The sequence below is a fragment of the Staurois parvus genome, unplaced genomic scaffold (assembly GCF_062004578.1).
Source record: "Staurois parvus isolate SC_StPar_1 unplaced genomic scaffold, SC_StPar_1.0 ptg000207l, whole genome shotgun sequence".
Classification (NCBI taxonomy): Eukaryota; Metazoa; Chordata; class Amphibia; order Anura; family Ranidae; genus Staurois; species Staurois parvus.
In genome coordinates this window covers 7043362-7056522 of record NW_028318003.1, presented here as the reverse complement: position 1 = coordinate 7056522, position 13161 = coordinate 7043362, and the positions used below count along the sequence as shown (strand labels likewise).

Below are 13161 nucleotides of genomic sequence, written 5' to 3'. Positions count from 1 at the left end.
AGTCTGCCTCTGGGGGATCTTTATGTGCTGCCACATTGCGGTGTCACTGATGCTGTCCCTGAGAATCATAACAAAACCGTGCTTCTCAAAATGTTTTTTTTTTACTTTATAGCATTCTCTGCTTTAACTGCTTTCCTGCCACCCTATAACAGATCTACTGCTACCAGGGGTGCGCAAAATCACGTGTGTACAGTTTATATACGTAATTTTGCATTTCCTATTCACAGCCGCGGCTGTCAATCACCAGGTCCCGACTGGTAATTACTTGCCAGCACCTGGTGATCGCCAAGCATTACCAAGGGTGGGGGAGAGAGAACTGTATGTAAACAATACAGGTCTCTCCCATGTAAGCTCCTGCACACTGCTTTGCATGGCTCTGCATAGCACAGCCATACAAAGCAGTGTTCTTACAGTTGAAAGCACAGACACAGCCCACAGTAAAACAGCACACAGTTAACCCTTTGATCGCCCCACGTTAGCTCCATCCTGTCCAGTGTTATTAGTACAGTGTCAGTGCTTTTAATTAGCACTGATCAGTGTATTGGTGTCACTGGGGAGGTCAGTGACAACAAGTCAGTTCCCCCCCAGTGTCAGAATGCCCGCCACCGTCCCGCTATAAGTCGCTGATCGCCGCTATTACTAGTATAAAAAAATAAAAAACCCCAGTATATATACCGCCATTTGTAAACACTCTACTTTTAATATAATTCAATTAATTTACACGTATTGGGATTTTTTTCAGCAAAGACATGTCGCAGAATACATTTTGGCCTAAATTTATGACAAAATTTTATTTTTTTACATTTTTTTACTGGACATGTTTAATAGCAAAAAGTAAAAAATATTGTTTTTCTCAAAATTGTCATTTTTTTATAGCGCAAAAAATAAAAACCACACAGGCGATCAAATACCACCGAAAGAAAGCTCAATTCGTGAGAAAAAAGGACATAAATGTAATTTGGGAGCAGTGTTGCATAATCGCACAATTGTCAGTTAAAGTAACGCAGTGCTGTAAGGCAAAAAAAGGCCTGGTCAGGAAGGGGTGTAAATCCTCTGGAGGGCAAGTGGTTAAGGTAAAAAACGCCCAGTGACTGTCCACCCACTCCCTCTAATCACTGAACACCTGATTTTTCTCCCGGCTGCAGCGGCAGTGTGTCCTCTTCCTGGGCTCACAGGAGTCTTGGACAGCAGTGAAGCCATTGGCTCCTATTGCTCTCAAACTCCTGTGAGAAGAGAGTGGGGGTGTGGCTTACCAGAGTTGTGTAGATCTATGGGGACACACAGCCCAGTCTGCCAGCACTGGTGCCCCCCTAGCACATGGCTTGCTAAGGGGACACTCAGAGATGAGGAGTGGACAGTGCTGATGGGGACCAAAAAAGAGAGGGGGGTTCAGGGCAACTCTGTGTAGTATCCTTGTACAGAGCAGGGAAGACATCCTTTGTATCCCCCCCCCCCCCAAAAAAAAAGAAAGAAAACCAAAACAAAGGTTTATTATGGCTTGCATGTATCCTCCAATCATGTACTGTACAGCACACATGGCTCCACCCCTCCAATGTCAGTACATGGCACAGTGAGTGATGAGAGGCGTGTCCCCGCTCTGTATACACACACGTGATCCATACAGGACATGCCGGCTCCATGTGATTGGATAAGCCGGCATTGTGTATGTAATCCTCCTCACACATTCCAGCACCCCTCTCTCTCACACTGTACAGGAATTTTGTGTGCAATAAAGTTTTGTTGAAAAAAAAGCAAAGCGAAGTCACATGGAGTGACGTTCCCGGCCGAGGTGGGCTGAGCTGAGGGTAGTGACAGTGAGGGGAGTGGAGAGGACATGGTGAGTCCGGGGCATGGATGGGGATGGCGGACAGCACTTGGAGGAGATGTGGGTGGGTGTAGCGGACGGTGACCTCCTGTCATCGCTGTCCTGCCCGGGGTCAGAGTTATCATTGCACGGTGCGGGAGCAGGATGAGCTCCTCATTCCTCACATGCTGGGGTCAGTCTATGGGTCATATGGGGGAATTAACCCTTTCCAAGCTGCCCTATGAAGTGCTGCCTGCAGAGACCTCACACCATCCTCCACCTGTACCCGGGGAGCCACGATATATTCTGTCCCCGGGGAGCCTCGACCACCTCTGTCCCCCCCCCCCGGAGCCCCGACCTCTTCTGTCCCCCCGGGGAGCCCCGACCTCTTCTGTCCCCCCGGGGAGCCCCGACCTCTTCTGTCCCCCCGGGGAGCCCCGACCTCTTCTGTCCCCCCGGGGAGCCCCGACCTCCTCTGTCCCCTGGGGAGCCCTGACCTCCTCTGTCCCCCGGGGAGCCCCGATCTTTTCTGTCCCCCGGGGAGCCCCGATCTTTTCTGTCCCCGGGGAGCCCCGACCTCTTCTGTCACAAGGGAGCCCCAACCTCCTTTATTCCCAGGGACCCCTGACCCCTTGTCCTGGGTAGCCCCAACCACTTCTGTCCCCCGGGTAGCCCCGACCTCTTCTGTCCCCCGGGGAGCCCCGACCTCTTCTGTCCCCCGGGGAGCCCCGACCTCTTCTGTCCCCCGGGGAGCCCCGACCTCTTCTGTCCCCGGGGAGCCCCGACCTCTTCTGTCCCCCGAAGAACATTGACCTGTTCTGTCACAAGGGAACCCCAACCTCCTCTATTCCCGGGGACCCCTGATCTCTCCCTGGGTAGCCCCGACCTCTTCTGTCCCCAGGAAGCCCCGACCTCTTCTGTCCCCTGGAGAGCCCTGACCTCTTCTGTCCCCTGGAGAGCCCCGACCTCTTCTGTCCCCTGGAGAGCCCCGACCTCTTCTGTCCCCTGGGTAGCCACGACCTCTTCTGTCCCCCGGAGAGCCCCGACCTCTTCTGTCCCCCGGAGAGCCCCGACCTCTTCTGTCCCCCGGAGAGCCCCGACCTCTTCTGTCCCCCGGAGAGCCCCGACCTCTTCTGTCCCCCGGAGAGCCCCGACCTCTTCTGTCCCCCGGAGAGCCCCGACCTCTTCTGTTCTCGGGGAGCCTCGACCTCTTCTGTTCCTGGGGAACCATGACCTTTAACTTTTGTTCTCTGAAACTGTCACCAACCAGCTTGGGTTCATGAGACACTTTGCCTCTTCTGTCCCTGGGGAACCTTGACCTCTTCTGTCACTAGGGAGCCCCAACCTCCTCTATTCCCGGGGACCACTGACCTCTTCCCTGGGTAGCCCCGACCTTTTCTGTCCCCAGGGTAGCCCCGACCTTTTCTGTCCCTGGGGTAGCCCCGACCTCTCCTGACCCCGGGGTAGCCCTGACCTGTTCTATTCTCGGGGAGCCTCGACATCTTCTTTTCCCGGGGAACCATGACCTTTAACTTTTGTTCTCTGAAACTGTCACCACCAGCTTCAGTTCCTGAGACACTCTGCCTTCAAAACTGCACCCGCTCCTGCCCATACGTCACATTTAGAGATGTGACAGTGTCCATACAGCCGATGCATCTGCATCCACTTCTATGGGCTGCCTGCTTCCCAGGTGGATATAGACACAGCAGAAAGCACAGCATTGAGGAGATGTCTCAGAGCACATCTGAATGAGTCCTAACTTGTGCCCCTGGGGGGCCCTGACCTTTAAATTGTGTTTCAGGGGAGCCCCGACCTCTAACTTTTGTTCTCTGAAACTGTCACCACCAGGTTGGGTTCCCGAGACACTTTTCCTTCAAAACTGTGCACCCACTCCTGCCCACACGTCACATTTCGACATGTGACAGTGTCCGTACAGCTGATGCATCTGCATCCACTTATATGGGCTGCCTGCTTCCCAGGTGGATATAGACACAGCAGAAAGCTCAGCATCGAGGATAGGTCTCAGAGCACATCTGAATGAGCCCTAAATGTGCTCCTGGGGGGGCCCTGACCTTTTTACTTTTTGGGAATCCCCAACCTCTTCTGTTCCCGGGGAGCCTAACCTCCTCTATTCATGGGGAGTCCCGACCTCATTTATTCCTGGGGACCCCCAACCTCTTCTGTCCCTGGGGGAGCCCCGACCTCTTCTGTTCCCAGGGAAGCATGACCTTTAACTTTTGTTCTCTGAAACTGTCACCACCAGCTTGGGTTCCTGATACACTTTGCCTCTTCTGTCCCTGGGGAAACTTGACCTCTTCTGTCACTAGGGAGCCCCAACCTCCTCTATTCCCGGGGACCACTGACCTCTTCCCTGGGTAGCCCCGACCTCTTCTGTCCCCGGGGTAGCCCCGACCTCTTCTGTCCCCCGGGGTAGCCCCGACCTCTTCTGTCCCCCGGGGAGCCCCGACCTCTTCTGTCCCCCGGGGAGCCCCGACCTCTTCTGTCCCCCGGGGAGCCCCGACCTCTTCTGTCCCCCGGGGAGCCCCGACCTCTTCTGTCCCCCGGGGAGCCCTGACCTCTCCCTGGAGAGCCCCGACCTCTTCTGTCCCCAGGGAGCCCTGACCTCTAACTTTTGTTCTCTGAAGCCGTCACCACCAGCTTGGATTCCTGATACACTTTGCATTCAACACTGTTCACCCACTCCTGCCCAAACGTCACATTTAGACATGTGACAGTGTCCCCATAGCCACTGCATCTGCATCCACTTCTATGGGCTGCCTGCTTCCCAGGTGGATATAGACACAGCAGAAAGCTCAGCATTGAGGACAGGTCTTAGAGCACATCTGAATGAGTCCTAACCTGTGCTCCTGTGGGGCCCGACCTTTAACTTGTGTTTCAGGGGAACTCTGACCTCTAACTTGTATTCTTGGGGGGGCCCTAAACTGTGCCTTTTTGTTCCCAGTTGCTCCTGGGTTCTAGCTTGTGTTTCTGGGGCCCCTCTGGGTTCTAGTTACTGTTTGTGGAGCCTCACTGGCTTCTAGCTTGTATTATTGGGGACCCTCTGGGTGAAATCTAGCTTGTGTTTCTGGGGCCCCCTCAGGTTCTGATGTGTGTTTTATGAAGCCCTCACCTGGGTTCTAATTTTTGTTCCAGGAGTGCCCCCATATGCCCTCTATATTATGTGTTCTCACTGAGCCCTGACCTTTAACTTGTGTTCCTGGGGAGTCCCTGTGTTCTCAGAGCTGAGCACTTCCGGGTTTATACCACCCTGGGGGGATCTGGTAACATATATAGGTATATATATTCTGCTGCTTTTCCTCTTGACACCCGTCATGTGATCCTGGGCACTTAGAACAGACAGCTAAGCTCAGGACACGTGGAGGTTGGAAGGAGGCGCGTCATGTACCTAAACATGTTAGTATTACATATGCAGCAAATAGTCTGTGAATAGGCTCTCAGCTGTTGTAGTGCTATAATAGGTACACTTGCGGCACTCCCCTAACTCATGGGTAGCACAGTGGTCAATGATTACTACCATACCGTACAGTATAGTAGCCATGCAGAGTCGTAATCTGTGTTCAGAAACAGTCTGTAAAATGAAAATGCTATGTAAGAATCCCAAAATATAGTGATGATGCTTATCACAAACTTTTGCTTCCTCCCCCCCCCACTCGAGGGCCCAGTGATGCAAAGAATTGCATGTTTCATACATTGCTGTGATGCAGTATCCTCCATTCTGAATAGCACACCAACATACCTTGATGACTAACCTGTGTTGCGGTGTGCTGCCAGACATGGCACATGCACCTTTTGTGGTGCATTAGGCAACTCATTCAAATGCAAATATTTAAGTTCCAGTATGATTGTTAAAGTATAAATGCATACTTAATCTGCTGCTTATCTTCTCAGCCAGGTAACACATCTGCTGTACACTCTGCATGTACTCTCTCTCCATTCAATCCTATGGAGAGTTTGCACCAACATAATTATTGAAAAGTAAGCTCAATAGTGCCTGACCTAGTGACTGAAAATCAATCAACGTATTCTTGAGTGCCCTGGATGCCCAGTGACCCAGGCTTCCTCATATCTAAATAACGACTTGGAAAGTAAAGGTGAAGGTTGGCCAACTCATTTACATCCTTGACTATTGGTCCCAAAAGTGACTGGCAGTCATAGTGACTAAAGTGAATTGTAGGGGAGTTTCTATTTGCTTCTAGTTCAAATCAGAAAATCTAGAAAGGTATGTGCAGGCACCTTTTGAGTCATTGCCTTGAATTTCTTGTTCCACTTTAAACCTTTAAGATGGATAGGTTTATATAAAATGTTGTTTCCATTATGTTGAATAATATTTTAGGAGTCAAACATGCATTTGTCCTTCAACTCCCTTAGACTAGGTTCACACACGTGGGTCGGGGAATGTCTGCCAATCATACGTGTTCTCCGACCTGTAGGCAAAACACACAGCTGTGCTCTTTTGCAGATGCGAGGAGGTGTTAATTTTTAATGGCTCCCCCACTCATTGGAAAATGCGTCACGTTTTTAGATGTGCAAAACTGCATGGTGCTACCATGTGGTTACAATTTAAAAAAAAGATCCCTGATGAAGTCCCGTGATTCGTGACGATACGTGTGGGGAGGAGTCAGGTGACGTCAGAGCTGGAACACCGCTAGTACGGTCAAAGACGCTGCACATTGTCAACTGCAGCTTTGCGGCTTTTGTTATACTGCGAGGTTCACTTCTCTTAAATGTGAGTGCATTTCCAATAAACTAATTGTGGATTTTAAGAAACACACTGTACTTTGGTCGCTTTATATGGTTGTGAGTTCTACCCACAGAGCCAGTCATGCTGTTAAAGGGATAGTATTGAGGATACAGTGGCCATAATGAGAGGCAGATTATTTCCAGAGGAGAGGACACATTTTACCCCCATTAGGAGGGGAGATGCCTGTCTCACCTGTCTTTACATTCGGGTCAATATATGAAGGTGAAGGTCCACCTATAAGCCATGGTCACCATGGTGATGCACATTAGTTAAAAGATTTACAGCACCGGGATAGTGGGCTTACTCACCAGTAGGAATACACTTCCCACCAATATTTCTCAAGAGACTTTCTTGGGACTATTATTTCTACCTTTACTGTTGAGTGATTTATGTTTTTTTGGACTTATTTATGTTTATGTTATACTTTAGTGTTCACTAGAGTGGATGATTTTTGAGCAGCGCTACACTACACGCTGGTTTTGAATTTAACAAAAAGAGTCAGAGACTTTTTCCCCACATTTGTTGGAGGTACAGCAGCCATTCAAATGAGTGGTCTGTTGTGCATGTGTAAACACAGCACAGAGGACCTGCTCAAGTGTGAACCAAGCCTTAGGCCTGTTCACACCTATGCATTTTTCAGTGCGTTCTCAGTTTTGCAGAAATGCACTAGAGTCCATTTAACATGGTTTTGTATATCACATTCACCTCTGTGCATTTTTCCCCAATGTGTTTTTTGAAAAGGGTCAGGGGCTTTTTTTCTTGTAGCAGGTTGTATAGACTTTGCATTTTTGCTGGTTTCTCCCACAAGACAACAGACACCTCCCAAAAAGATGAAAAACTCATAAAGGGCTGGTCGACACCTTGTTCGCGCCTGAATCACACCGGAACACGCTGTGCGTACCTGTGCATTTCAACCCACATTCAAAGTGCACTGCTTTTGCAATCTGCAGCGGGTGTCAAGAAAGATGTAATAACCCAAACGCAGGTAGCAAATGCAATGCCTTTCCTCACACCTGCCTGCACCGGATTGTATGGTACAAATGTTACAGTGCATGAATGGGTTTGAAGTCACACTGCACAGAGCCTCATGTGAATTGCACAGGAACACACAGCTCATTCCTGTGTGAATCGACTCCAAAGCATGGTGTAAACCAACTCCAAAGCATGGTGTAAACCAACTCCAAAGCATGGTGTAAACCAGCTCTAAAGAACGTGTGTTAAAAAAAAAAAAAAAAACCACACTGGAAAAATGCATGAACTGCAACCTTCATAGATGTGAAGCAGGCCTTAGTATATCATGTCATCTGGTTTCCTGGGTCATGATGATTTTGTATCCCAATGTTTCCTTTTTATCTTGTTCTTGAAGCCTGAGTCTTGAATATCTTGCATGCCAGACCTTTTTTTCTTTTAATTGCCTTGTACGTTTAGTTCAGGTTGGTAGCTAGTATCATTCATGGGTCTCAGGAGAAATTTATACTGGCTGAGCAACATGGACCTCTATCACATCATTTTCTTTTATATGCACCACTGTTGGCACTTTGATAGCCAGCTGGGTTTAAAAATATTCTTGAATTGGTGCCTTTATAGTGGTGTATGACCTCCTGTGGGACCAAAGCTGGTCATAGATGGATCGAAGTTCAGCTGGTTCAGCAGGCTGAATTTTGATTCATCTATGGCCATTCCCATTCCAGAGAAGTCAATCTGATGATTGACTTTGCTTGAACCAGCTTGTTGAAAAATTCTCCTTTGATCATTGCTACAGCCAGTCAGAGGAGTCCCCACTGTCAAAAAACAACATAGTGGGGAAGATTCCATGCACCTCACTTGTGTGGATGTGGGAATCGGTTCAGTTTTTTTTTCGATCAGCTTAATGGCTGATCAAAAAAACTGATCCACGTACTGTATAACGAGCCTAAATCCACTGCTTTTATTATTGTAGCAGACGTTTTAAGTCTAAGATGGCTGCAGAATTTGTTTTACTTCTTCCCCAACTAGTTTGAATAAAAGGATTGTGCAGGCACATTGTACATCTTCGTTAGTGAAGATGTAGTAGTTCATTTTGGCAGCTCAGCACAAAGAGAGGAGTTACCATTTTATGCTCAGATAAGTGTCACCATCATTTTTTTGCCTTTGATAAGAAGTCCAGCCTGAGCTCCACTGATAACAAAGTTTGGGATTCTGTGTTAAATTACACCGAGGGGTGGGGTCGTAGAATACTATCTGTTCCACCCCCTGACCCTACAACTTATCAGCTTGTCCATATTGCCATTGAGAAATATTCTTTTAACTGAAACTGGGACTGCAGAGTAGAAAGGAGACCCGTTTAGAAGAGTGCTCTGTTCCTCACCTGGGTTTTGCACTGAAAATGGAAAATTCCAAATCTAAGGTACATTTTAGAAATTCAGATAATTTGTATATTTTTTGTATGTCTTCTGTAGAATTTGTTAGGAATTGATGTTTTAGAAAGGAATTGTCAAAATGTTTTCAGTTTTTTGGAACTGTCTTAACTGCATCATTTTTTTTTCTAGTTTAGTTAAAGTAATATTTAAGAAAACTGTAAATATGTGCACACATTCTATAAAGATGATATACAGTGTATAACCATAATGTGTTAACACAAATCTAGGCACACGGATGGCATATAAAATCATTATTACACACTTACTGTGCTCTTTTCTGCTCTGTATGCTGCTCAGGAGGTCACTTTTTAAAGATATGTCTCCCAGTCTGATCTCATAACTTTATACTTTTTTAGGATGGTCTTGGCCAGGGGGGAGATGTCATCAGAGTTGGTACAAGGAAAAGCCAGGTGAGCCTACCTTTAATTTGGGTAGACAAAATGTATTTAGCACATTCCACTTGTATGCGAATGATGAGAACTAGTCTATTCTTGATCAATGTATGTTATATCTATCTACAGCTAGCACGAATCCAAACTGATAGCGTGGTGGAAATGCTGAGCCAGAAGTTTCCCGATGTTCGTTTTGAAATTGGTGAGTGAATTTACCTTACTGTGCTACGCCTTTGTCCTCAAAACTATACAGACTATTTATGTGCTTGTCTAACTAGCTGTACAAGCTGGCCATACATGTATAGACTTTATTGTTCAGCCTGCAGGTTGAATAGAAAAAACCCAAGGGATTCCTCCATCCACGCTACACACTGCAGGTGGAGGATTCCCCTCGCTGGACTATTGTATTTTGACAGCTATTCGAAATACTTGAACAGTACTTGCATCTGATTTGAAGCAGCCACTGTTCAACTGATATTTTCCACCCAGCTCCTTTTGATTTTTCAATCAATGTATACCCACTAAGCGAGTTTTGGCTGGTTCATCAGGAACTGAATGAAATTCTCTGTGTATGGCCAGCACAAGTCTTTACCATAAAACAGGCCTGCATGAATTCACCCTGTGATCATTTAATATTCTGTGATCTATGATCTAGCTCAGGATTTCTCCGCCAGGGTTCCTTCAGAGTTTTTTAGGAGTTTCTTGAGCAATTTCTGCTTCTCAGATAAGTTCCCGCTAACACTGTTGATCTTTTTAGCTATCTATAAGGGGATAATTCTTCCCAATGACCACAAGTGTAAGGAGCATTCTGCCCATTGACCACCATGAGTTGTAGATATAGTCATTTTAAGCAGAAGTTCTCTGAGACTGGAAAGTAATTTCAGGGGATTTCTCTGTGTTGAAAAGGTTGAGAGAGTCTGATCTTGCTTTTTAATATTCTTATCATTTTTCCATCTGCCTCAGCTTTTGCCATATGTATCTCATTGTATTATAAGAAAAACAAATATTCCACACTTTCTCCTCCCCATTGCTTTTACTGTTGTTACATTTTGTTTTCTAGTTGCAATGTCCACAACAGGGGATAAAATTCTGGATACTGCTTTATCAAAGGTTGGTTTTCTGATTTTTTTTTTGTAAACATAGTACCTGCAGCATGTTGTTTTGTCAGTGCAGCAACTTTTTTTTTTCTGGAGTCTGAATTGTAGTTCCTTTTATATATTCTGTTGAAATCACTGACTGCTATTCATTCAACTTTGCAGATAGGAGAGAAGAGCCTCTTTACAAAAGAGCTGGAGAATGCACTGGAGAGAAATGAGTAAGTGGGGAAGTTGTGGGGTTGTTCCGAACTGAAGAAGCATGTGTTACATTTATCATAAACCTATAAAGCCTCCTGCACACACCCAGTTTCTATACTTGTGTTTATATGAGCACCGGTGTATACCTTGGTAAAGCCGAGAGCGGCCTTTCATGTCTATGGGCAGCTGCATGCAGCACCTGGTCTTTCTGTAAGGGGGTGGGGGAGTATGCTGGATTTATGTTGCACAAGCTCAGGCCCTAAGTCAAATCGGCCTAAATGTATTTACCAGTACTGTAGAATTTACACTAACCATAGTAGCCAAACTTTTTCCTGCCTTGTACCATAAGGGCTCATACACATGGGCAGAAAAAATGCCGCTGGTAGGAGCACCTGGCATTTTTTTTATGTCCATGAATGCAGCTGCATGTTATTTATTGTGGCCATGCACATGCAGACGTTTATGCACGTATTTGTGCGCAGTGTTCAGGGGTCTGAAAAAAAGTGACCCAAAGCTGTGTTTGGAGAGGCGCCTATGAGCATAATTTACATGCGTACGCATGTAAACGTGCGTGTATGCTCATAAATTTATTCTAGTGGCTACAATAAATGTCTATTCTAGCCATTAGAATGTTTACACATTTATTATAAATGCCATATGCGCATAAACGCATGCAAATATATGACCAAAGCCTTTTTTCTGGCAAGTTCTAGCAGAAACAATGCAGCATAAATTCATACGCCTGTGTGCATGATGCCTAAAACTGCTGTACAAATACAGTGCCTTGAAAAAGTATTCATACCCCTTGAAATTTTCCACATTTTGTCATGTTACAACCCAAAATGTAAATGTATTTTATTGGGATTTTATGTGATAGACCAACACAAAGTCGCACATAATTGTGAAGTGAAAGGAAAATGATAAATGGTCTTCAAAATTTTTACAAATAAATATGTGAAAATTGTGGTGTGCATTTGTATTCAGCCCCCTTTATTCTGATACCCCTGACTAAAATCTAGTGGAAGCAATTGCCTTCAGAAGTCACCTAATTAGTAAATAGAATCCACCTGTGTGTAATTTAATCTCAGTATAAATACAGCTGTTCTGTGAAGCCCTCAGAGGTTTGTTATAGAACATTAGTGAACAAACAGCATCATGAAGGCCAAGACAGGTCAGGGATAAAGTTGTGGAGAAGGTTAAAGCAGGGTTAGGCTCTAAAAAAAAAATATCCCAAGCTTTGAACATCTCACAGAGCACTGTTCAATCATCACCTGAAAATGAAAAGAGTATGGCACAACTGCAAACCTACCAAGAAATGGGCATCCACCTAAACTGACAGGCTGGGCAAGGAGAACATTAACGTCTTGGCACCGGCCGAACACAAATGTGCGGCCTCCCGGCATCTGGGCCTAGATGCCGAGCGGTCACACATTTGCTTTCTATTAAAAAAAACATATGTGCTGAGAGCGCGCTCCCAGCATACACATTCGGTACTCACGGAAAGTTCCCGATCTCCTCTTTCGATTGGGACCTTTCCCGATCATGTGACCGCCATGACAGCGAATCATGGCGGTCACAGGACACTAAAACCCTGCCCCGCCTCCCGGCTTCTGGAACCCTTAAAGGGCCGGAAGGCGCCAAGGGGTTAACCAGAGAAGCAGCCAAGAGGCCCATGGTAAGGAGCCAAGAGATCCACAGCTCAGGGGGGAGAATCTGTCCACAGAACAACTATTAGTCGTGCACTGCACAAATCTGGCTTTTTATGGAAGAGTGGGAAGAAGAAAGCCATTGTTGAAAGAAAGCCATAAGAAGTCCCGTTTACCACTTGCGGGAAGCCATATGGGGAGTACAGCAAACATGCGGAAGAAGGCGCTCTGGTCAGATGGGACCAAAATGGAACTTTTTGGCCTATGTGTGGTGGAAAACTAACACTGCACATCACCCTGAACACACCATCCACCACACCATTGCAGCGAAAGGTGATTCTACAAAGTATTGACTCGGGGGCTGAATACAAATGCACACCACACATTTCAGATAGTTATTTGTAAAAAAATTGTGAAAACCATTTATCATTTTCCTTCCACTTCACAATTATGTGCCACTTTGTGTTGGTCTATCACATAAAATACATTTACATTTTTGGTTGTAACATGACAAAATGTGCAAAATTTCAAGGGGTATGAATACTTTATCAAGGCACTTTATGCTATGATGTTACCATGGGAAGGGAATTGTCTATAGCACTTGCTGAGGGTAATGTTGATAAGTGGTGTTGCCCGTTGTTACAGGAGAAGGGTTTAAGCTGTAAAAACACATGGCAGATGGTGGTTATGCAAGGCTTGTCTTAGAGATGAGGCAAAGAACAGAGCTTAATGCATCATGGAGGAAAATGATATGCCACTGTGTTTCTTCTTTCTTTCTTTTTTTTTTTTTGTGAGAAGGAGGATGTCAGTGAGAATTGCAGGAAACCTGTGCTGCAGGCAATATATGAGTTATAATTGCACAC

The 13161-nt window shown here is 46.1% G+C and overlaps 1 protein-coding gene across 2 annotated transcripts in view; it reads left to right on the top strand.

Annotated features, from left to right (window-relative positions):
* The first annotated feature begins 1750 nt into the window (after positions 1-1750).
* Positions 1751-13161, top strand: part of HMBS (hydroxymethylbilane synthase) — a 37210-nt gene continuing 25799 nt past the window's right edge. Inside the window, exons 1-5 of one of the 2 annotated variants that reach the window (XM_089678588.1) lie at positions 1751-1837; positions 9322-9375; positions 9487-9559; positions 10418-10467; positions 10617-10672. In XM_089678588.1, coding sequence (XP_089534714.1) covers positions 1835-1837; positions 9322-9375; positions 9487-9559; positions 10418-10467; positions 10617-10672 — 236 coding nt within the window. In that variant the 5' untranslated portion in view covers positions 1751-1834. Of the gene's footprint in view, positions 1838-8506; positions 8953-9321; positions 9376-9486; positions 9560-10417; positions 10468-10616; positions 10673-13161 lie in introns of those variants that run through there. The other variant, XM_089678587.1, reaches the window with a different exon arrangement.